The sequence below is a fragment of the Cyprinodon variegatus genome, unplaced genomic scaffold (assembly GCF_000732505.1).
Source record: "Cyprinodon variegatus isolate N-32 unplaced genomic scaffold, C_variegatus-1.0 Scaffold256, whole genome shotgun sequence".
Classification (NCBI taxonomy): domain Eukaryota; kingdom Metazoa; phylum Chordata; class Actinopteri; order Cyprinodontiformes; family Cyprinodontidae; genus Cyprinodon; species Cyprinodon variegatus.
Window position 1 is genome coordinate 737,859 of NW_015150709.1, and position 25,939 is coordinate 763,797.

The 25,939-nt window shown below is 38.1% G+C and overlaps 1 protein-coding gene across 1 annotated transcript; it reads right to left on the reverse strand.

Annotated features, from left to right (window-relative positions):
• Positions 1-6,593: 6,593 nt before the first annotated feature.
• On the reverse strand, positions 6,594-14,977 carry LOC107089535. The gene is made up of 8 exons (XM_015382385.1): positions 14,895-14,977; positions 11,795-11,836; positions 11,452-11,685; positions 11,082-11,357; positions 10,646-10,924; positions 9,027-9,227; positions 7,555-7,650; positions 6,594-7,482 (listed from the first exon to the last, which is right to left on the reverse strand). Exons 1-8 carry the CDS (start codon positions 14,926-14,928, stop codon positions 6,911-6,913), a joined length of 1,734 nt encoding a protein of 577 aa, XP_015237871.1. The 5' UTR covers positions 14,929-14,977; the 3' UTR covers positions 6,594-6,910.
• Positions 14,978-25,939: the final 10,962 nt, after the last annotated feature.

The window sequence follows — 25,939 nt, forward strand, 5'->3', positions numbered from 1 at the left end:
CTACTAACTGGATGACCATTTGGGGCGATCAAGTGTCCTAATCTTTAATTGTTTTTAAATCAACTGCCCCAAAGAGTGATCGTCGCAAAAAAAAGGCGTAAAATTTAGATGCTTTTTTTTTTGCATAGCAAAAATTTTAATGAATTACATGTTAATTTGACAATTTTATTTGTAGCCTGTATGTAGCTTCACAATACATTAAAATAATTTATAATAAAGAAAAACAAACTGAACGTGCTTAAGCATGTGAATACAAAGGGGTTTTTTAATTCTACAAAATGATAATGCATATTTACCCATAGCCCACAATGCCTAAAAGGGTTTTAAATTGAATAATGGCATTCATACTCTGTGTGTAACCCTGAATAAAATAGTTTATATTGACTATGTGGACAATCAATGATCAGTGTGTAAAAAAAACAATCAGGTTGTGCTAATTACTTAGCAGCTAAATGGCTAAAGTTTGCTTAAGTGTACAAGCTAGTGATGTATTTGGAACTAAAGTTGTTAAAATAACCCACTGACATTTATATAGTAGAGCAGTTTTATAGCAACATTTTCATTATTTTATCCTATAGAAGAGGTTTAAGTCAAATGGGCAGATGATTTTACACCTGTAATTCAAAATGACCATCTTCTGGTTTCTTATTTAAACCAACAAACTGTATTCATTTATGTTTATAGAGATATAACTTCTATCCCAAATGCCTAAAGCCAGCGTTTGTGTTAAATACATAACCAAGCAGCTTTTTATATGGGCTTCTCTTTCTGATGAACATTTAATGATGCTGATTCAAAAATTTTTGTTTTTCCACAACTGATTTTTTAGCAGTCCCACAAAAAATACAGTTAATCTTGTGCTCTTTGAGAAAAAGCATTGTGCCAATACAACAAAAATAATGACTCTCCGGTATTGATTTACATATTCTAAGAGGAAGTGAACAGCTGCAAATTCTTTTTGTTCAGTTTTTTGTAAAAAGAAGAGAAAAATAAGCAGAGAGGTCTCTGGCCTTTTTGACTAGAGGTGAAACACAAGAAAGAATGTTATCATTTAGCATAATGACATAATAATACTTGTCAGAGTTTAGGATCTTTACAATATGAATTTCTGTTTCTTTTGCTTTATAGGATTTTGTGAAATATTGTTGATTTATTTTAATTTATTGATCAGCAGCTTTGTTTGGTATCTTGGTATAAGCAGAACTACTAACCACAATTGATATAAACACAAGCTTAACTTATCTCTGTCTCAGAGCTAAAAAAAAAGCTCTCAAGTTTAATTTGTTTAAAGAAGCATCGCCTCGTACCTGAGCACATATTTTCTATTTCTATCAGCATGGGCCGAAATATAGGTTAGATCCTATAATGAGTTGCAAAATCATTAACTTAGATCACAGGATGGTATAGCTGTACTGAGTGACATGAAAAGCTTAGAACTTCTATTTTATCTTTTGTGTTTTTTTTTCATTGTTTTATTTCAATTTTCACATTGAATTGTGCAAGAAAAGAAGAACTGTACATGTGGATCTATTGTATAATAAAATGTAGAAGTGTTTATTTTTGTTCAGTTATCAGAACTTTTTGTTGATTGATGCTGAATAGCTGTTTCTGTCAGCTGTTACAGGCGTTGCTAACGATTGCTTTCTGTACATGCATGTGTGGAGCCAGTTTTTCTATTTTAGAGTGGAAGAAGACGAAAGACATGAAGTAAAATGGGGAAGGAAAACTGTGAAAAGATGAAGAAGAACATTGACATCACCATTGATCAGAGCAGCTGTCAAAATGTTTTACTTCATTTCTATTCCTATGATTTTAACTGTTTTAGGGGGATGACAAAGAAAGTACCAGAGACCAGTGTTTGCTGTTTATAGATAGATTAAGGTAATGATCCGTCCCCTTCACTTTTCTCTCATTTACAACAAAGACATTTTTTTTAAACTTTTGGTACGTATGACACCCACAGTTGTGGAGTGCAACCAATTCCTCTCATTTACTAATAATTTTTCATAACGTGTGTTAAGCTGCTAGCTTTAGGCTGAACAAATAGCTAAACCTGCCGACACCAGTCAGCTTTATATCTGTGTCATTTTATAAGGAGTGGAAGAGCAAGAAAACATTTGCATTATCCTGCACTTGTAAATTGCATGCAACTTTTGCAGAGACTTTTGCTGTTTCTCTTTACTTATAGGCCAAATTATCAAAAATCAACACGTTGTCAACAATGTCATTATCAACAGTATGATAATTCCAATCATAAATAAATATATATATGTATATATTAGGGATGGGACGATTTATGAAAACCGTCCGAACCGTTCGGTTCGACTGTCTCGGTTCAGTTCGCGTGTGTTTCGTTCGGTTCATGCGCTGCTCCTTTTTCTCATAGGCGAAGCGTTTACACTCCAGAGCAGAAGGTGGCGGTACTGCGACCAAAGCCAACCACCAGTAGTAAACAAGAAGAAGAAGAATCGAAGCAGCTTAGCTGGGTGTAGCAGGGAAAAAAATCAGTTGTTGTGGAGAATTGTGTCAGAATGGCGAGTGGGAAAGAACAGGAGTTGGAAGACGCGCCAGCAGCACTTTATAGGTCTGCTGTATGGGACCACTTTGCATTTAGAGTGACCTACGATGACGGCGGAAAGAAAGTTGTGGATAAAAGTGCAACAGTGTGCAAGCACTGTGCAACACGTTTTGTTTATGCTAACAGCAACATGACCAACATGTCATGCTAACCCCGAAACCCCTCATACTCCGTCAGCAACCCCCGCTCTGCCCCGCTGCGCTCCAGGCCGGCTGCTCAAAGCAAAGCCTGCAGCCCCCACTGTGGCTCCTGTCCGCTCCCCTTGGAGTCCCTTGGAGATCGTAGAGAGCATGCGCGAGATGATTAAATTCAAAGCAGCAAAACCTGCGGAAATGATCCACGAAACCGTGAATCGAACCGAACCGTGGATTTTGTGAACCGTTCCACCCCTAATATATATATATATATATATCCAGTACAGATCAAAAGTTTGGACACACCTTCTCATTCAAAGGTATCAAAACTATGAATTAACACACGTGGAATTATACGCTTAACAAAAATGTGTGAAACAACTGAAACTATGCCTTATATTGTAGGTTCTTCAAAGTAGCCGCCTTTTTTCTTTGATTACTGCTTCCCACACTCTTGGCATTCTCTAGATGAGCTTCAAGAGGTAGTCCAGTCTAGGACCTGCCCCCCTCATTGGAGGTATATGGCCGTAGCCACTTTCCTTGTCACCTCTTTGTTTGCCATTTGTGTATGGGATTCTGAAGTACTTGTAGCTGTCCTAAATGTTTGCTATTGTTCCTTCTGGGAGTGAGACCCCCTCTGTGTGGACTACCTTCCCTCTCTTAGTCACCATCCGACCACACTTCTCTAGTCTGAATGACATCCCAATGTCTGTGCTGTAAATCCGGGTGGTATGGATCAGTGAGTCGATGCCTCGCTCATTCTTAGCGAGTATGCGGCATTGAGTCATAGGCTTTCTTGAATCAAACCAGGTAGTGCTCAGGTTAGTGTTTCGGGTTCTGCAGTAACAAGCGCCTGTTCTGTCTACCAGGAGCTGATGTTTGGCACCTCTGGTATTTTTCAGCTTAAGCTCATTGTTATTTGCAGTAGCCATTGCACCTCTCTCAATAGCTCTTCGATCTAACTCCTTCATTACTGGAATACTAAGAAATGGTGTTAAGTTAAAGGTCTCTCTACCTGTATATATGCTGATGACCTTTTGTTATATGTCTGATCTTCCTTTGTCTGTCCCTGCTGCTTTTGACACTCTTAAAAACTTTGGACAGATATCTGGATACACACTGAACCTAGATAAGAGTGAGCTATTTCCCATAAATACAGCTGCCAGAACTTATCCTTTACACCAGCGCTCCCCAACCACCGGGCCACAGACCGGTACCGGTCCGTCGGTCATTTGGTACCGGGCCGCACAGAAAAAAGTATATATATAAAATTTATCGACGATTAGAGTCTGAGTGATGTTTTATTTTGAAAAATATAAAAAATTGCGGTATTCTCTCCCAATTACATCAGTCAGTGCATCTTTGCCTCTTGACACAGGTTAGTTCAGTTCAAGACTCATCCTATCTATGACATCCTATCTTTGTGTAGCATGATTTTTTGCGGTTACAGCGACCAAAACAAAGCTACGGAGCAGACTGGACATTAGGAGCACTCTTCCTGTGTCATTGTCTCCGGCTTGTTAAATTTTTTTTTCTTGATCGTATTTACCCCCCCAACCCCCGGCCGTGCCGTGAAAATATTGTCTGACATATAACGGTCCGTGGTGCAAAAAAGGTTGGGGACCGCTGCTTTACACAGTTTGCCCTTCAGTGTTTCTCAGTAATGTTACCTTGTTCAAGTCACACGTAAATTTGAAGATCTGTATAAGGCTAACATTGTTCCTTTATCTACTTGTACCCAGCCTGATTTTGAGCGCTGGTCACTACTTAATTTATCTGCAACAGGCTGTGTCAATTCTGTCAAAATGAATATACTTCCAAGATTTGTTTACCTCTTTCAGTGCATACTACTTTTTCTTCCACAGTCTTTTTTTTTTTTTTTTGCAAACTAGATAGCTTGACTTTAGAATTTGTTTGGAACAAAAAGACCCATAGGATGCCTAAACAACATTTCCAAAGACCTAAACCTCTTTGGGGGCCAGCATGACCAAACCTTAGATTCTACCACTGGGCTTCAAATATTAGGATTCTTGAATATTTGCTTCAAATGAGAACGTTTGACCCCTGTCCATAGTGGTTGGCTATGGAAGCGAGCTCTACTCATCCAGTGTGTCTTGGTGCTCTGGTTAACTGACACATTCAGTTCTCTATGAGTCCCTACAATAAAAACGCTATCATGCAAACCCTCACTGAGAATCTGGATTCGGTTTAAACGGTACTTTGACCTATAAACCTTATCTACTCATGCCCCGCTTGCAGCCAACCATGCTTTTCCTCCTTCCCTTTTGGACAGTGCATTTACAAATTGGACAAGTCTTGGTGTTAACAATTTTAGAGACTTGTATATTGATGGTGTGTTTGCTTCATTTCAGGAACTTTTAAAAGCATTTTCACTTCCTCAGCAGCACTTTTTTAGATGATTAGATTTTTTTTAGATTTGTTCATTCTGCATTTTCTGGGTTTCCCACCCTACCAGAGGACACAGCCCTTGATGTATTATTTTGTCCATTATACACTCTTAAAGGTTCCATAATTTTTATTTATAATGACGTCCCTCTTCTTGTCCTGAACCATTAAAGTCCATAAAATAGTGGTGGGAGGAGCACTTGGGGTGGTGTCATTTTCACATGAAATCTGGACAGAGATATTGGAGCGAATACATAAATCTTCATTCAGTGTAAAGTGATAAATCGTCTCTATTATACTAAAGCTAGATTGCCCATAATGTACGATAAAATAACTGCAATTTGTGATAGATATAAAAAGTCTACTGTGAACCATGTACATATGTTTTAGAACTGCCCATTATTATATAGTTATTGGACAGATATTTTTACCACTTTGTCAGAAGTACTAGGTGAAAGTGCACCCAATGCACTCACTGCACTATTTGGCACCCCCCCTTCCTTGGAGAGACCTATTCTTTGACTTTTTTAGCAAAATCCAAAAAAGTTGTTTATGTTTTTGCTACCCTTTTGGCGAGACGTCTGATTGTTTTGAAATGGAAATCATCAGTACCACCTTCAAGCATTAGAGGATTAGAGAATGTCTACATCCTCTATTTTCTCAAATTAGAATAAATCTGACTATCATTGACTGACAGAAGTTGAATGTTTATGTATGGGGACCATTTTGAGAATGTTAACAAGCTTGATATGTCCCTTATGCCAGACCCCAACACTTAAAATGGACAAACTGAGCATGTATAATATGCCGAAGATATCTGGCTATATCTATTTAAGCTAATTAACTATTTGAATGTCTTGTATTTAAAATTCTTTATATATGTGAGGGGTTTATTTTTCTTACAAATAGTAAAATGTACTGCATTCTGATATGTTATTTTTGATATTTTGATTAATAAAATGAAAAGGAACATTACTCACCAGCACTTTTAAGAAAAACACCAACAAAATTAATCACAAAAGATTTATTTAACTTTTTTCATAAGTAATGTTTACAAAATTACATCAAAAAATATTTACATCTGCATACAAAATGTGTTATTTCAGTTTAAAAGATGAAAAAAAAAAAACATCTGCACATCATGTAATAATGTCTCCTGCATTTAATCTCTAGTTTGCATGTTTGTTTATACATTAAGCCAAAGCTGTTTATATATCTTGAAATATAGCACGGAAGATATCCTCAGAACCAAAGGTTTTATTTGCATATATGTGTAATGTAAGTAGTAAATTTAAAAGTATGTTGAGTTTCTTAAAGCAATAAAACATAGTAGTTTTTACTGCATTTCTATGAATAAAAAAAAACCTTATCTATATAAATTAAATATAACAAAACTGTGAGAACTTTTCATCATTTGCATAGAAATTCAGCTAAGCCTTCAGGAATATAGTCTTTATGTATTTTATGTTCTCAAATTTAGATTTAATTCTGAACTTACATTAAGATAAACTTCTCTTATCATTAAATCTGCATTGAATTAAAAGTACATTCTAATGACATTTACTCCTTTCAGTTTGTATTAATTGAAATACCAGAATTTGTTCTTATCTGTCTAAATGCAAGTTTTTGTTCAAATTAAGTTCGTTGTTTATTAAGTGAATGTTTGGGAAGTTTACATCTTCTTGAGTAAAACAAGTGGAAGTAATGCTTCTCTTACTTAAGTTACAGTTTTTAGCCAATCTTCTCACCTCTGGATGAAAGACACCCTATCATTTTTATCTCAAACCACCGTTTATTTGGTCGGATTTATCTCTACCACTGTTTGCAGTTGACTTTTTGAGCTTGACCCTCCCTCTGCTTGTGTGGTTTTCAGGGTTTCATATTCATCCTTATTTACTCCTTCCCTCTTTAGGGCTTCATAACCACCGTCTCCTCCCTCACGTTCTGTCCCTGGCCTCTCCTCTCCTGACTTGGTTTTGAGGGTGTCATATTCATCCCTTTTGACTCCTTCCCTCTTTAGGGCTTCATAACCACCGTCTCCTCCCTCACGTGTTGTCCCTGGCCTCTCCTCTCCTGACTTGGTTTTAAGGGTGTCATATTCATCTTTTTTGACTCCTTCTCTTTTTAGGGCTTCGTATCCTCCTTCTCCTCCTGATGCCACATTATCTCCCAGAGTGTGATAAACCTCCTCCTTGGTGCCTGTTTTCGCCAGTGCCTCGTATTCGCCACCTTTCTTCTCTCTGCCTTCTGATCCTGGTTGAATTGTGTCATATTCACCCCCTTTCATGCGCGACACATTCAGAGCCTCATAATTTGCATCCCCTGTTGGCCTCATCTGCACTTGCTCATAAATGTCCACTGCAGCTGAAAGATATGTGAGGGTTTATGTAGCCAAAATGAAGTCAAAAGGTACAAAACATGAAGACTGGTACTTACCTTGAGCTTTTCTCTTCTTATAACAGTAAAATGCCACACAGAAAATTATTAATCCTACTGGGATCAAACCCAAGTACCAAGGTATACTGGCTCCAACTGAAAGTGAAACATCAAATATCAAGGTATGGAGTAATAGCAAAAGAAAGAGTTGTAGCAGGGCCTCATAAAGTAGTTTTTTCATAATCCCAGTCCTTAATGTCACTAGATGATGCTCATCTTGGGTAACAAATACATTTGCTTTTTCTCTCTCTTCAACGTATCTAAATAGGAAAACTTATGTGTGAATTTCTCCCATCTTCCACAACACCTTCTCCAGCTCCTCTGGGGGAAGCCAGAGAAGCACCGGGGCCAGGCGAGGGACATTAACCCTCTAGTCTGGCCTGGGTCTCCTCGCAGTTGGACGTTCCTGGAATACCCTCTGATGGAGGCGTCCGAAACAGAGCCACCTCATCTAACTCCTCTAAATGTGGAGGACAAGTAGCTCTACTCTGAGCTTCTCCTGGATGGCTAAGCCCCTCATCCTATAGGGAGTGTCTGGCCACACTGCAGAGGAAGCTAATAGCTGAAGAGTTTCACCTTTTTCATAGCAATAAAAAATAAAAAAAAGCAATAGGACCGAAATGTTGCACAAAAGAAGAAATGCATAAAAACCATAAAATACACTAAGATGGAAAAAAAAGAAAAAAAAAAACCATAAAATAGATAAGTAAGTACCGTAGGAACACTATAGAAAATAAAAAATACAACTTTTGGCTAAGCTATTTTCTAACCACAACAGACTATAACAGTATCTACATTACAGCCACATGTGAACAGGACCTGGGGTGTTTAAAAAAGATGAAAAAGGTGTCAGAAAAATCCTTAGAAACTCTTCTCAGATCAATAGATCTCAGTAATTTTGTTCCCAATATGTTTTTGAATTTCATTAGATAATAATCCATGATATGTTTTCTTTGTGAGATTGGCTATCCTCCTTTGTTTTGTCGAACTTATGTTATCTGAATAAATTCTGGACTTTTCTGGAATAATCAGACTTGTTAAGGAAATGAACAGTTTAATAGTTCAGATATTTCTACGCATGTACCAGCTTTCCAACTTCAGGCAGCATTTTGATAAGGATTGTATCATTTTATCCTTTGTGTTAAATTTTAGTGAGCAGCTTTTGTGCAATGTTTTTCAACCCTGTTCCTCAAGGCACACTGCCCTCCATGTTTAAGATGTTTCCCAGCTTTAACACACCTGTTATCAATTGATAGCAGATTATCAGGCTTTGCTGTACTGCAATCATCTGAATCAGGTGTCCTGAACCTCAGAAACATCCAAAACATGTAGAGTGGGTGCCTTGAGGACCAGGGTTGAAAAACACGGGTGTAAAGCTTTGAGCAGAAATCCGTTGTTGTCAAAAATACTTCGTCATGAATAATATTCTGTAATTGCGTTGTGTAATTGCTGTTTTAGAAGAAGGTACTCACATTCCTTAGAGGAGCTGGGTAAAGTCCTCATGTTGTCTGAAACAGCTCTGCAGTGGTAAATACCATGACTGGGTTTCATATCTGGGTCCAGCATTTTCCAGGAATTACCCATTTTCTTGTAGTACCTGTATGACATAGTGCCTTCGCACGCTGGACACGTGCAAGTCCCATGATCAGAAAGTTGTGCTCTGACAGGAGAAGCTAAAACAGGAGGAAAGAAGCAAAACAGAATTAACGATGCACCAAAAACGATTCAGACCCTGCAGCAAATTAGGTTTATTGGCCAATATCAAAGTTATTCAACTTTTTGCCTTAATCAAGTCACACAAGAAATGTTTAAATCAGGAGTTGTGGTTCCAATCTTGGAGTGCCACTATCCTGTAACCTTTGGATGCATCCTTGCTTTAAAATTGATGACATGCCGAGCAGGTAATTTGGTTTTTGTTTCAGAGTGTTGGATGCAGGATACTTCCAAAAGCTGCAGCTCAGAAGCTCAACAACTGTAGTTGCAGACTCCTGGTTTAAGTTGCTAAGTATAATTAATTAGACAAGGATTTTTTCTAAATTCAAACCTGTCCTACTTTCAGTGGTCTCATAATTATTCAACATCCTGAACTGACATCTTAGTAATAGCACATGTTTTCATACCCAGGTGTGACCTCAGGTACAGCTACGTTCCACAGTGAGGGTCCTATTGAAAGCTAATGGGTTCCACACCTGAACACTAGCAGCTACACTTCTATCAAACCAAAACCACAAGAACGGCTTGACTCTGATCATTTACAGATATATACAGAGGCCAAAAAGGTTTGGGGATTTTGTTCTGTAAAGACATGCATCAAAACTGGAATTTTTCTGACTGATGGATCAGCCATATTCCTTTGGACTCCTGCAGGAATATGAATGAAGCATGCTCTGAAGAGACCACCATCATGCCTAAAGTGAAGCACAGCAAAGGCTCAGGGTTTTTTTCTGGGAGTGCTTTATTCTTTGGGAATGTAAACCTGCTGCTCTCAATCTGAAAGATGGATTTAATCAAGCATCTCTTTCTCCTTGGAAGCTGATATAATCTAATATTCAAATATGTAAGATTCTACTTTCAAACGTTACCATTGATTCCTAGAGGTCCTACTAAGCCTCGTTTCAGAAGAAGTCAAGGAAAACATTGAAGCAGCCATAATACTGCCTGACATCAGCTCTGTTAAAAAAAAAACTCTACAGTGAAATGTTGAAAAGGCAGCTGAAGCAAACAAACATGGTCATATTAGGTAACTGAAGGGTTTTGTTGAATAGTCGGCTAAGACTCCTCAGTAATGCTGACAGAAGCTGCAGTCTGGCTATGAAAACACATCCAGCCATAGCAACACCAGAAAGGTGCTTTATTTAATGCTACAGATGTTTTTCATATAGAAGCTGTATAATTTTGAAACTGTAGAAACTACTGTTTTAGTGTTTAATTTAGAAAATCCCAAACAATATTGTTCTTTTTTTAGCTTTGATGTGTGTTTTGCAAAGAGCTGGAAGGCTGTATCGTTTGCTGTCAGTTAAAGTAAATGGCCATTTGGGTAAACAGTGAATAGTTAATAGTAGTCATAGGTATAAATAGTGGGAGTGCATACCATAGACCAGCACTTCTTGAGCATCAGAACCATATTGATGTGGAGTTGAAATAGTCTGGCCTTTGTGTCTGTAGGTGGCAACACACTTATATTTTCCAACATTAGATTGATTAACTGAATCCAATTGAAACGATTCTCCGTTAATTGTCTTAATGACCGTGTTTTCTTTGTAGAAAACTGATCTCTTGACTTCATCCGTTCCCCACACAAGACATCTCAGGGTCATTCTCTCTCCTGCTATTGCAGGAAACGGATACATTTCCAGAGTCACTTCGTTAACTGAAAGACATTTAAAAGTGGATTAAAAATATGAAGCACATCTTAGACCACACATACAGAAAGCATTAAATGGTTGTAAAGGCTTTTGTAGCGACTTTGAGAGCTGTGAGATTTCAGTCCGACTTAGATGTCCACCAATGGCATAAAATAAACCTACCAGTGGTTCTCAGTATGACTTGATTACTTCTTTGATTTTTAGTGTTGTGATAACACCAATAAATGGTCTCTGGGACTCTCAGTTCGGTGGTTTCAAAAGCGAGTGATGTTGCATTTTGGTGCTTTAGTCTAACCCTTTTGGTCTCCTCTCCCCGGTTGACTTTGCATTCCCATCCATACAGTCCATCATCATTTGTTATTTCCAGTATAACTTTGCTGTTTTTTCGCACCACTGGATGGCCTGTTTGGATGGTGAGTGATGCAATGGGAACATATGCTGTGTTGGACACAAGCATATTAATATTTAATGAACAGATAACACTTCTTTGCATTAAAGGGTTGAACTCAACTTTTTACATCAGTGCTTTTACCGTGAACCTTGATGGGGAGCTGATCACTCGTTTGGCCACTGATTGTACATTTATAGTTTCCTGAGTTCATGAGGGAAGCAGTTGGTATCCTAAGGATATTATTTCCACTGGATGAAGCATCGACAGCAGTGTCATTGAAACTCCAAGTCGCTTGGCTCCCGCTCTGACCATCCTTACAATGCAAGTAAAACAAGTCTCCAGTAAAGATCTCAGTCAGAGGGGGGGATATGGACACTGAGGAGGCAGAGAAGTTATAAAAGCAAATGGTTATTTTGTGTAATTATACATGTAATGATGTAACTTGGATACAGGAAAAGGTTTCAGAAAAGGGATTTCCGATTACCTGTTGGCTTCGACTGACATCTCACCAGAAGAGGGATCACTGCTATATCATTGATAAAAATAAGGATAAATACTTAATTTTTTCTCAAATAAGAATCATTTCAATTGTTTTAAACCAGTCTTATGTTTGATGGAAATATATTTTTTTATCTGCATGTCATCTTGTTATCATAACCAAAAATTATTTATTGTGAATATGTGATGAACTATTAAAGAAAAATTCAGTTAGAATAAAAAAAAATCAGTCGTAAGTAATTAAATTAAGCATCATAATTTGTAATTAAGTGAAGTGGCGGCCTAGTCGTTAGGGCATGGGGCTTGGAATCCTGAGGTTCTGAGTTCGAAACCCACTCCCAAAGACTGCCACTCTGGGTCTCCGAGCAAGACCCTTAGCTCCACACTGCTCCCCGGGCGCCCCGTGATGGCAGCCCACTGCTCCCCAAGAGGATGGGTTAAATGCAGAGGCAAATTTCTCCAAAGTGAGATCAATAAAGTTGAATTATTATAACAAAAATGATTTAGTGTGAATATGAGATAAACTATTAAATAAAAATTCTATTAAAATAAAAAAATCACTCCGAAGTAAATAAATTAACCTTCAAAATCATACCAAATAAATTAATTTTAAAAAGGCCACAAACATAACTCTTTAATCCAACTTTTCATATCCATCCACACAGATCATTTTCTCAGTCAGAGAGAAAAAGTCAAATTCAAACAGACTCTAACGTCTTCTTTTGAAGCTCGACGATGGCGGTAAAGCAGTAGCTCTTAATCAGAGACTATGAGCCTCCCTACAGAAGGGAAATCCTGATTTCGTGTGCTCATACAAGAAAATATCAATTTCACTGTCACAGCCTCTGTATTTTTTAAATGTTTTTAAATGTCTTTATAATTATAATTTTTTATTTTTTCTGACACTTTTTATGTTTTTGTACGGTGACCTTGAGTGTCCAGAAAGGCGCCTTTTTAAATAAAATGTATTATTATTATTATTATTATTAAAAAATGAACTTGGTCGAGGTGTTCATAAGGACAATTGCTTCTGTGCCTTACCACTGTGCCAACAACTGGTTTATACTGCAGTCTTCAGTATAAACCGTCTCCAACAGAACACAGGGTAACGTACAGAGAGAGAAATCGATTTCTCCCCTTGAGACTCTGTGGAACCTTATTGGTAGAATTCCCTTATGACAGAAAGAAGGCCACGATTCACCACGAAACATTTAATTACAATTCGAATTCTTACAGCTGTCTTAAACACTTCATATGTTCAGCGCTACATCGTCAGACATCCCCCCCAACTCTCATTTAATCTAAGGCTGTTTTATAGTCTCAATATCGCACTGTGTAGTTTTACGTCCACGACTGGACGCTCTGTCAAAAAATTCCTGGAAATCTCTTAGCTTATGACCTGTTTGTGTGTGAGTCAGCAACTAAAAACCCTGTTTTTGCCAAGATTCTTAAGTGACTTTCAGCATGTAGACACCCTGTCTACATGCTGCATTATTTTTTTTTTTCAAAACCAGAGCCACCTATGTGAGAGTTTCCAGGGTTGCCAAAACAGAGAGCAGCAATTGGGGTTTGTTGTTGGCAAAAGAACAGAGGAAGATATGGAGGCACAACAACTTACAGATACTGAACTGAAATAAATTTTTCATTTCTTATATTGAATTAAGTTGCACCTCATCTCAGTGGAGCAGGGCATAGTGGGGATGGGGGCTTTTTTTTAACACTTGCTTTTATGTTTTAATATGCCTTTATTTGTATCTTGAACTATTTACTGCATGTAGAGGGCAGGAATGTTTTTGGTATTTATTCTAATCTATTCTATTTTCCACACCCAGAAGTCATAACAAACAGGACAGAGAGGAAGGTATCACACCCATGCAGAATTAAGTTGGTTTCTCTTCATAATTAATCTGTAATTTTTCGACACAATAAAAACAGACATCAAATATTTTATATAAGTAGCTTTGCCACTTACTTTTACTTACGTTTACTTTTTGGCAAGTTTGATATAAGTATATTTTCAATAATATTTGCATAGTAAGTAAAATTCAAACTCCTTCTCTCATGATTTTTAATCAGGTTAGGTTCTATTTACTGAATTGTATTTTTTTTTTTTTTTTTTCACATATTTTTACTTTACAGTAGCTTTATACAGTTTTAGAGTTCTCTGTTTTTTATATAGGGCCTTTTGTTTAGTTCTGTCGCATAACAACCGATTACTGAATGCCTTTAATCCTTTAGTTTTCCACACAAAACTAATTGAGTTCCTCTCTAAACTTAAACCTGCTTTTTTCTAAAACTCATCCATTTTCTTTCCCTAATTTCCCAAATCACAACCTGTCCATAAATACTATTATAATCATAATAATCTTATTGAAAATAAAATGTATCTGGCCTGCATGATTAATTTGAAGGACTGTTTAAATGGGACCAAAATTCCTGTATATGAAGACACACAAAAAGAAAAGCAGAAAATGGTATGAAAAACAAAAACAAAACAAAACATATACTGAACCCAACCTAAAATTAGAAAGGCTGACTCAAACTTTTTGTTCCAAAGAGAAGCAACTTGATTTTGATCAAATACATATTTGCCATCATTTTGGCAAATAATACATCCATACTTTTCTTACCGCTGGTCAGGAATAGTGACAGTGTCGGGGCCTATATTCAGCAGTCTAAAGGGTTTAGGGTTAACATTGCAGGTTATACCCTGGACATGTATGTCTGTCCATTGCAGATGGCATTTGAAAATATATTAATATAATTTAGTTCCTATGTCTGTGAACTTTTCTTGGTTTTGCTGCACCAGGAAAACACCAAAGGACAAGTAAACTTAACTTCTTCTACCAGTGTTAGTTGCGAAATGCTTTTTGAAGATATGCTGAGTCAACATTAGTTGCTTCAACTGAAACTGGAGTCAGAGCTTTGAAAGCTTTCACTCTTAGTGGATAGAAAATCAATTAGCAATACTAAAAGCAAAACAGTACTTTAAATAAAAACCATTGCTCATCTCATCTAACGCTTGAGAGATAAACGTTTATATATCTGATAGCGAATTGCTTTAGGCCTAACTGCAGCCTCCTTACCTGCCAGGAGCAGCAGTTCTTGTCCACCTGTCATTGTTCCAAGCAATGCAACAAGATGCTACATCAGTCGGGGAGCTGACAAGTGACCACCACAAAAGCTGTTGAGTCAAATATCTAGCTCTATTGAGGAAGTTGTTTAGTGGGTGGAGTGTAATTGATTTGTTTCTGTTTTAAATGTAAAAGGATTGTCCACTGTTCCTCTGCATTATCTTATGCCAGCCTGTCTGTCATTTTTCTTTATTGATATGATCTTATTATTGTTTCTGATGGTACAAGTGCTGGTTATAAAAATAGATCATGAAAAAGTTTATTTATTTCAGTAATTCCATCTAAAAGGGAACTTGTATTATATTCATTCATTACTCACAGGCTGATATATTTGAAGTGTTTCCTTTAATTTTGATGATTATAACTTTTCCTTCATTAAAACCTTGAATTAATTCCTCAAAATTAGTATCTCATAGAATTAGAATATTACTCAAATTAGAATATAAACCTATCTTATTGCACATTGGCCATCTCCCTATGATTATCATGTTTATCTGGGTAATGGTTTTTATGATTTTGGGTGATGATTCTGCCATGGTCTTGGCGCTGATGTTTGGCAGACTTAGACTTAGACTTCGACTGTACTTTATTGATCCCTTGGGAAGACTCCCTCTGGAAATTAAGGTTACCAGCAGCCTACCAGGCAAAAAGTGTTAGGTTAAATTAAGTTAAAATTAAGCAAAAAAAATTAAATAAATACACATACAAATACACAAATATAAATACAAAAGATAATACAGATTAAGTACAGTGCATATAATAGGAGTTGTGTGTATGTATTATAGGAGTTTGGCGGATAGATTGACCAGTAATATGGTTTGCACTTGCACTATGTGATTTGTCCTGATAAATATGGAGTTCACATTTTACAGAAAAAATACAAGTGTTGCTATTCCTTCCCTCTTCCCCCTGTCCTGTGTCACCTCCTTGCCCACAGTGAGGCGTTGTATAGTCTGATGACGTGGGGGATAAAAGAGTTCTTAAGTTTGCAGTTTTCAGTTACTCCTGTTCACCTGTCTAATTGCCCCGGCAGCTCATTAACGCATATTGCTTCCACCTGGTTCCCTCTGCCATTCATGCTGTTTCTCTGCCTACCATCGGTGCCAGGTTATTCAAGCTGTTTTTGTTAGAGTAACTCTAGCATTCAAGAACGTTTTTCTGTGATTCTGATTCTGACCTGTTTTCTGCTTTTGGATTTTCAAGTTTTTGCTTTGCCCTCATCTGCTCTTTCAGCTTTGGTTCCTAGATCTGTGATATCAAACCATGACTGTCAAGGGCTCAGAACCTTGGACCCAATATTCTAAGTAGACAGATCTGAATGATTTCAAATCAGCCTTTATTTAAACTAATAGGAGTGCGGCTGCTTGTCAGCTGGGACGGGCAAACCAGATCTTCTGTAGGGATAGAAACTCACGTTAGTGACTTAGAATAAAGAACTGACCACAGACCTGGTTCTAAGGTGCCGCCCCGAGAGTTCCGAATAATGAGATGGGCTGACGCCAGCCAAAGCTGAGGAGCAACAGTGTCCGTAAAGAAATATCCAGAGCCGAAATCAAAGCAGAATCAGGTTTACGGACTAGAAGATCAGAGAGCCGAGGAGGTACCGGAGGAAAATCCAAGCCAAGGTCAGAAGTACAGTCCAAGTTTGGGTAACTGGCAGAATCCAGGAATCAGACTAGAACAACCAAGAATAACAGAGCAGACAGGGGAAAGTAAAACTTTGGAGTCCAAAGGCAGAAACAGGTCAGAATCAGAAACTTAGAACAATATAAGGAACGCTAGACTTACCTTCACCAAACAGCTCGAATAATCTGGCGCCGATGGTAAACAAACACATTGGCACATCTGGGACTCTCTGGGCGCCACCTGCTGCCTTGTATTGACAGCCAACTGGCTGGAACCAACCTTACCCTCTGGGCTCGGACTGACCTATGAGACCAGGTTTGTGACTCACAAGTTCATTATCATCCATCTCCAGAAAGATGTGGTCACTAACCCGTTGACTGCTCCTGCAGAGGTTCCTGCCTTTGATTGCCTCATCATCATACATATGTTGGGCCTTGGTTGTGGCTGTGTGTGTTATACCTTTCTCCTCCCCAGGGTGTGTTTTTGCAGGGTGAACTCCCACCTGATGCCACTTAGCAGCAATCAGTAGGCAGTATTAAGAGAAGTCGATTTTCTAGGAAGGATGCCAGTTGGTTTACTTCTGCACTGTGGTAACCTGCCTATTAGCTCCTCTGATTTTTGAAACTCTTGGTGAAATCTTACCTTCCTTGTTTTCCTCTCTTTCTAGTTGGTCTAGTTGACTCCAAGTCTGTTTTACTTTCTGCCTCCTGGATCTATCCCGAAGGGCTCACCAGCCTGCCCAGCCATCAACACCCCCTCTGGGTCAGTAAAGGAGAAAAGATTAACTCACCACATGCTCGCTTTAGACCGACTCCGCCTGGATGCCTCTAGTCCCCCCGGACAAGTCCCAGCATTTGAGGTTACGATCCCAGTCTGAGTTTCCCCGGTGTGTCTTTTCTAGGCTGATAAAACTCACCTCTGTCTGACTGTGACTGTGCATACACTAGAGTCGGTCATAGCAACATGTCAACATATAGACACATAAAACAATATGGGGGAGTCGTGCGAAAGTCTAACATGTAAACCCTTTAGTAACTTCTACTTTTAGCATTATGTCAACCTTTACCACAGTTTTGACTTTTCAATAGCCATTTCACATAGGCCTACCAACCAACTGTCTTGTTGTTTGTTGTTTATCAGTTTAACGAATCAGAGTTTAACACTGGGTTATTCACACTTCACACTGTACATGTCTTATGCGTCACCTCTGTTTTAAACTGGCCACAGCTGTTTTAGGAGCTACAGCTTCTATTTAGTTCTCTATAATGTGTTCATCACAAAGCCTCAATGCTTTTATGAAAATGTTCTTCTTTTTGATGTATGTTGTTTTCCTAATTTGTTGCTGGAATAACCTGCTCATGCTAAACTTAAAAACACACCCTGACAACCTTAGCTGTTTTAGCTCACCTATCAAGAAACTGAGAATATGATGATAAATCCATTCAGATACCTTTTTAATGGTTCCTGTCAGGAAATCATTCGTGTGAAGATAAACTGCTGCATTTGAACCAAAAATGATGAACGAAACGACACCATAACACTAGTCTTCACAAGTACGCAATGTGTTTGCATTGTTGCATAACCATCACTTAAATTGCATGAACAGAATAGAATAGATCATAGGTCATGGATTAACGGACCACGGTCCAGATCCGGACCCACCAGCTGGCTAATCTGGACCCAACCTGACCAACCCGAGGACAGTCTGTAATTTAACTTGCTTCTCTTGTTTGTACGATAAAGCCCTCTAGAGCTTCTGGGACCAGGCTAAACGTAATACAAAATTGCCAATAAGCTGTGTCGATCAGGGCTGTTGCTGCTGCTGTTAGCTACCTTAAGACACAGCAGGCAAACCTGTGGCAAGCCAGGCGATGGGAAAGAAAAATGAGACGATGAGAAAATGTGAAAGAAAACATGTGGACTTCTGGAAGAACTGTGGTGAACTGGTGACAGAAAAGTGAAATGCTGTGCTCAAAGATGACCCTGCACATTTTGAGTATGGTTGGCTCAATTTACTGCTGTGAAGCTGGATTCTCCACCATGAACATAATCAAAAATAAATATTGAACCAGTTTCAAAATGAGCACCTTGATATGTGCTTTAGAATGGCTTTGTCTCCATTCAAACCCAGGTTTAAAGCCTTGCAGGTCAGCCTAAAGCCCTTAAGCCATAAAACAGAAACAAAAAATAAAAAATAAACGGTCAGTTCAGGTGTTTTTAAAAAAAATATGTGAATCAGGAAAATGTCCATATACCAAACTGAACGATTTGTGTTCTCTACTTAAAAAAACACTAGAGAAATATTTAATAAATCATATTTTCATGTGTATTTCTGAAAAAAAATACCCTCTATTCTTAAGAAATTAAAAAAGGCATATAACAACAGACTTAAAAATATGTACTGAGTTTGTTGGTAGCATTGATGGATATAAAGTCTAAAAACTGCTGGAAGGAGGGAGCTATGAAAATGCTTCTTTTTGCATGTAGGACGCAGACACCTGTCACTGAAGATGCTCTCCAACTCTACAGCTGCTTTATGTAGGGTCTGTGGGAGACATGTCCAACAGTGGGACGGTGGAGCTTGTCCGAGTTTGTTTTAGCTTTTTAAATCTTCCGTCTCCTACTGTCGGTGTCTCCCATTACATGTTTAGGATTTGCTGTGCATGCCCTTGTCACTTAAGGACACTGTTGTGTTTTATTTGTCTGAACTCTATTTTAAGACTGAGTATGACTCCCTTATCAGGAGCTTCTGCTTTTTCATGTAATAAAGAAGAACTGCTTTAGTAAGAAGGCCTGCTAGAGATTACTGTGAAGAAAGAACCTTAAAATTTAGTTTCTGCTTTTTGTTTCTACGAATCTGGACCAACAGAGGAAGTAAAGAAACTGTTTAAAAAAGAGAAAAATGAGAAGTTTGTCAGTTTTTTTTTATTTTATTTGCCAACAATTTCAAGCAAAGGTTTGAGGCAGTTAGTATACTTGGAATGGCCACAAGAGTCCAGCATTGTATCAGTCTATTTTAAATGTACAAAACACAACAAAGCTGCTTTCTGCCCTCTCTCTTTTTAACCCCTCACCCCACCCACACATGCATCCATCCATTTATCCATGCATAAAAACACACTGAAGCATATATACACAAATATATACTGTACATTTAAAGAAATCCACTTTTTATATATTTAGTTATTTTACAGCCCTATTCCAGATGGAATTAATCCATCTTCTTTTTAAACTCTAAACACAGCACCCTATTTTGACAATGTGAAAGGATTTTTGCGATTGTAGCAGCTTTATCTAGATAGAAAACTAGTATATCACTATTCAATAAATATTCACAACATTTATACTTTGTTGTTGTTATGACTGAGTTTCGAGATGGTTAAAGCAGTTTCAGTGCGCACCGAAAATAAAATTGAAACTGCACTGAATCAGATATGTGCAGACTAACAGAATGATGCGTTAAAGCCAGCTGGTTTACATCCCTCCCTTAAAGGACACTAAAATAGTTCAGACTGAGAGATGCTGAAACTCATCAAGGTGACTCTTTTAGACAGCTGCCAGCTGGGGGATACAGCCAAAATCACCAGGGCAATTACCAATGCACATCAGAGGCCCGTACCACGAAGTGAGCTTAACCTATCAGGATTCCTTCCAGCCAATCCAGTTTAACCAACCACAACAGGATCAGCTGTACCACCAAGCTGGTTATCAACTCATTAACTCAATCTACTTTTGACTGTTCTAGAATCTGTAAACAGGCATGTTTAAAGGGGTGGGTTCAAGGTAGCAGACCAATCACAATCAGTCCAAAAGGGAGGAACAAAATATCATCCTAAAGAAATACTAAGTGAAAAAAAACTCATCTGGCTGAAAATTCAAACATGGTTGCAGCAAAAAAGAGATGCAAAACGGAGCGGTTGACTGAGTAAATGCGCAAGTTAGCATCATGGAGAGCTGCCATGTATCCCAATCACTGTGTTTCAGTGATTGGCCCCTTTGGAGTGAAAAGGAGCTTCTGATGTTAAGACAATATGTGCCCATGACTGATGACAGAAAATATTTTCAGACATAGACAACATACAAAACAAACTGACAAATTTCAAGCTTCAGAAATGGCAGAGTTCTAAGATCATGCGGTGAATGCTGTGTAAGGATGAGCAGAAGGCCAATGAGCAAGACAAGATGATCCAAGCAGGGGGCAGCAACCCGCTGCTCATGTGGCTCTTTAGCACCCCCCTGCGGCTCACTGGAGCTTTTTCAAAATGTACAAAAATGGAAAAAGATGGATTTTTTTGTTTGTTTTAATATAGTGTGTAGGAGGACATACTAACATTCTTTAAGTTTCCCAATGCTTCAAAAATGTATAAAATAAATACATTTAAGCAATGCGTTTCAATATTTCTATCAACAAAGATTTGAATCATTGCCAGCAACATGTCTCAGCACAGCACTGTGCCTGGCAGGTGACTGTTGCTTGTTACACAAACCTGTGGGTGCACTGTAATTTAATTATACTGGCTTATTTTCATTTACATATCCTACTTACCTTATCAAAAGGCTGCTGTTGCAGGATGTGCTTACTACAACTTCCAGTGCTAGTTATTTAATATATTCATAATATTCTGGTAAACTTGCACAACATCATGAAAAAGCTGAAATCTGTCTGATATATGCCATTTAAACCAGCCGAGTGTGCTGCCCCCAATTCCTAAAAACTGCTCAAGACTTACCAAAAGATTATTATGTATCAAAATCTAGCACTGAGATAAGTCTTAGGCCATAAGAATATCATTAGTGGCTTTCACCAGAGCTGTTTCGGTGCTATGATGAGCTCTAAAACCTGATTGAAATGCTTTAAAACTTAATTATGCTGGATTAGATATAGATTACATATAGGTCTATCAAGTAATCTGGGTCAAGAGATGGTTTCTTACGTAAAAGTTTAATTACAGCTACTTTAAAAGCCCAATGTACAAATCCCTGTAACATGGATAGGTTAATCATATTTTAAATACACAATCAGAGGAAATACTTCCATCCATTAAATAACATGTTTGGAACTGGATCCAACATAGAAGTTGAAGGCTTAGATGAAGATAACTGTTTTGTTTACTCTGAAAGTTCACCTGGATCAAAACAGTCTAAACCCAGATTCTATGGCTAAATCAGATGCTGCCTCACCTTCTAGAAAAAAAAAAATCCTATTTATAGGGCTGCCAATGATTCTATTTTAATAGAATCAATATTATAAAAAATCCCATAAAATCATCACTGCTAAGAGCAGGGAGGATGGATGGTTCAACAGAGCTATGGCTCTGGGTGAGTTCGGCAACTGTAATAAAAAGAAATCTATGATTATTCTTATTCTCCTATATTAGTGAAGAGAAATACGCTCTTGCTTTGTGAAGGGTCATTTTATAGAGCAGTAAACTGTTTTTCTAGACCAGGTAGGATTCCTGTAGGCAAACAGAGTGACACCTCTCTACTCTCTGCTTCAAAGTGCACAGCTGTGTATTAAACCAAGGATCTAGCATGAGCAAGTGTGCTGCTGGCATGATTCTGCACTTTTTGGTTCTGTTGAAGTTTTCTTTTTAATTTTTTAACTACACTTTGATTCATGTTTTTCTGTGTTTTCTATTTTATTGGTTTCATTTCCATATTGTGTTGTTTTCGGTTTGTATTTGAGTTCCTATTTCTTGTTTACCTTTTGTTGCACTCTTGTATCAGTCTCCTTCCCCTATCTCCCTTCTAGATTCTTCTGTCCACACCTGCTCCCAATCAGTTGATTACCCCAGTCTTTGTTCTGTTTGACACATATATACTCCTCTTCTGCAGTTGCTGTTTGTTGGTTCCTCATCATTTCTTCATCCTCATGTGTGTTTTACCTGAACTTTTCTGGTTTTTGGTTTCTGTATTTTGTTATTTTTGGATTTCTGCCTCAGTTTCCACCTTTTGAATGATTAAATCTGCCAGAAATCCCATTCAGCTTATGTCTCTGCATTCGGGTCCTCTCAAAGCCTCCACAAACCCTAAAACATCTCAATAAAGTTGGGCAGCTACAGGCAGCAACTTCCTGAGTGACTGCTGTTTTAACCTTGCACCTCAGAAAACACAATGGACCAACACCAGCCGTTGTCATGGAACCTCAAACTGAATGTTGAAAATTTAGGCAAAGCTATTTAAATAGTAAATTTGAGAGTATATAATCTCAATACAAGACAGTTTAGGTTTTTAGCACTTTTACAGCTTTCTGAGAGTTTATTCCAGATTTGTAGAGCAAAACTATACACAGCTTCTTCATTTTTGGTTCTGGCTGAAATATGCAGATGAATATTTCTTATATTATGCAAATTATAAATGATTTTTTAGTATATCCTCTGATATACGGGGAGCCAGTGTAAAGACTTTAGGAACTCCAACTTTGTAATTGTTGCATTTATGATTATTGTACATAAGGCCATGTAGAAAGACTATTGGCAGGCTTCTGGCAAATGTCCAGCACCTCCGGAGTAAAAAGCACTGCTTTGCTAAGACTGTTTTTAATCTGGAGTTGGGAGCTGCTGACCTTGAAAGAGAATATTGTTGGACGGTGGAAGGAATACTTTGAGGATCCGCCTGGAGAGAAATATCAGCTGTGCTGCTGCCATCAACACCTTTGTCTATAGATGCTGCTGTATGTGCTCTCTTCATCCTCTGACATGCAAGCTGACTTGGAGCTCATCTGCCTGGCTGTGTGTTTTCCATGGAGGAGATTGACAGTAGCCTTTTGTATCTCTGCTTCTTTCTTTATGTCTGTTTCTGTCTCCTTGAACCCCAGTCGGCCTCAGCAGATAGCCGCTCACACTGAGCCTGGTGCTGCTGGAGATTTCCTCCTATAAAAAAGGGAGTTTTTCTTCTCCACTGTTGCTAGTGTACAAGCATGCTTGGTGTGAGGGATTGCCTTTAAGTCAATGAGTGATGCAATAAACTGGTTTTCCTTTAAAAAAAGAACTTTGAACCAATCTGACTCTATCATCTGGTTGAATTATATCTGTAAAGTGCCTTGAGATGACATATGTTGTGAACTGGGGTTATACAAATAAACTAAATTGATCTCAGTCCGACTGTCATGCCTTCCGGGGTGGAAGAAGAGACAGGGCTCAGGGCTGGATTTATTCATCACCCAGGCAACAACCAATTAAAGATGCCCTGATCAGGAAACAAAATAAAAAGATGTGAGAAGCAATCAACTGTCACACCATGTATCTTTAGAGTTTCAAAATAAGGTTTTGCAACCAAGGTAATACAAACCGAGGTAATGCAAGGTAAACAAGGTAATACAAGGTAATACAAAGCAGCAAGATGAGGGTTGCTTCCTCACAGAAACTCGAGGGATGATTTCTTTACCTAAACATGAGGGAGGTCACTTCTTCACAGAAACACAAGGTCACAACGGACCAAGGCACACAAATCCCTCAACCTACTAAGAATATATATATATATATATATATATATATATATATATATATATATATATATATATATATATACACACATACTCATATACAGGCAATGAATAATAGAAGCAAAAGAACAGCCATACAGTACATGAAAGCTTCCAAAGAAAACATTAGCAAACAACCTCCTCTACTCCGTAGGCTGTAGCATCATAAAGAGAAACCAGGGTAATCTTGTAAAGAACTCATTAACAGCATTTGCTATATCAGCAGGAATGGAAAACATTTCCTGAAAGAAAGCTGTGAAAAAACAAAAAAACATGTTTCAAACACAGTCGTTAGAATAAACAGTCTTTGTAGAAAAAAATTGCATTTTGCTTCCACAAATTATTTTGAATTAGATAAGAATGAAGGAGATTAGTTTGACATAATAAGAGAGGATCACTTATTTTTCTGGTGTGTGTCACAGAGCATGGGATCAATCCATGGTGACCACTGAAAGGACAAAATAAGAGGAAGCATAGCTGCAGATAAGCGGCTTCAGATATTATTTCTTCAATCTAGTAAAGTACAACTCCAGTGTGGATCCTCAGAAAACAGTAAGCAATGAGTAGCATGGATCCAGTAAGAATGGAGACTTCAGAACGTCATGGGTGACAAGGAAGATCTGGAACCATTCTTGCTAAATTTTAGACTTACAATGTTTGCGCCTCAGGTCCTTATTCAGCACCCACTGGCCTGGTTGGAATGGATGAGAGGGTCTTGATGCAGAGGCAGGATGAGCAGCTTTCACAATCTATAGAAAGAAAGAGAGACTTTGAAAGGATTTGTCAGTAAACCAACATATGTACAAGCATACACTTATTCAGTTCTTTGAGCTTTCTGACTTGGTTTTCCCTCCCTGCATCTGGTGGTGGCACTTCCGGTCGAAGCTGGATAACAATGGCACTTCTGGTGGCACTTTCACTGGCATGCAACTGCCACATGGTGTCACTAAGCTGGCAGGCCACCTGCCACACTTCTATTGCTGTTTATGCGCAAACAGTTTGTCATAGACACCTGTTCGTCTATAACTACTTCCAAATAATAATAATATTTTATTTATATTATTTCTAATAAAAGCTTGTGAAACTTGAGCTGGCGTAACTACTGGCAGATCCTCTGGCACAGTGTTGCAGTGAGTGCAGGGGTCATTACGGTTGTATAGAAAAAAGATCAGTTTAACTACTTTTTTCAGATTCATATATCAAGTCTTTTTTTGATTCTACTTTAACCTTACCAAAGTAGTCAAACTCACTGAAACAAGATCTAATTTAAAACTAAATAATTACCCTTTAAATTCCTTCTGTTGTGTTCTCGCCTTTCGCTCGTGACCCACTTTTCTCTCCTTGTGTTTAACACAATATGGTTTAACAAGAGGAGCCGGGATGGGAGCACATTTTCACTGGAGAAAGAGACAGTCGGCATAGAACTCACAACAGGAGCAAAGATGGGACGAGAGCAAGACAAATACACACCAAGCAAGTGGTGCAACCATTAAAGAACAGCAGCTACAAGAGCTTCTATCAGGTGTTTCAGTGCAGGTTTTATGGCGTCCTTAAGAGACTAGAGGTGGTAGAATTCATCTGCATCTCCTCTCAAAGGGCAACAGAGTGCTCTGCTGTGCACATTAATGTGTTTAAGCCAGCTTTGTACCTCCTGTGTTCCTCTCTTTCAATGGGCCTTAAATGCAAGGATAAGAGCATAAATGCTGTTGGCCTCAGTAGAGATATTACATAAACAGTGTTGGTAAGGTCACATAAATGTATAACTTTGCTAAACGTTTAAATACACTGCTGTTGTACTTACCTTTTAGCTTTGAGGTTTTAAATACTGAAGAGTTTATGCAAGGCAACAATTATATATATATATATATATATATATATAATATATATA

Excerpts from the sequence above, each read along its gene's own strand:
- LOC107089535 (XM_015382385.1), bottom strand. The coding sequence starts at position 14,928 with ATGACAGGTGGACAAGAACTGCTGCTCCTGGCAG. Across the intron at positions 11,686-11,794 it reads ATGTCAGTCGAAGCCAACAG|TGTCCATATCCCCCCCTCTG; the intron begins GTAATCGGAAAT and ends CTGCCTCCTCAG. Across the intron at positions 11,358-11,451 it reads GCTCCCCATCAAGGTTCACG|CATATGTTCCCATTGCATCA; the intron begins GTAAAAGCACTG and ends TGTCCAACACAG.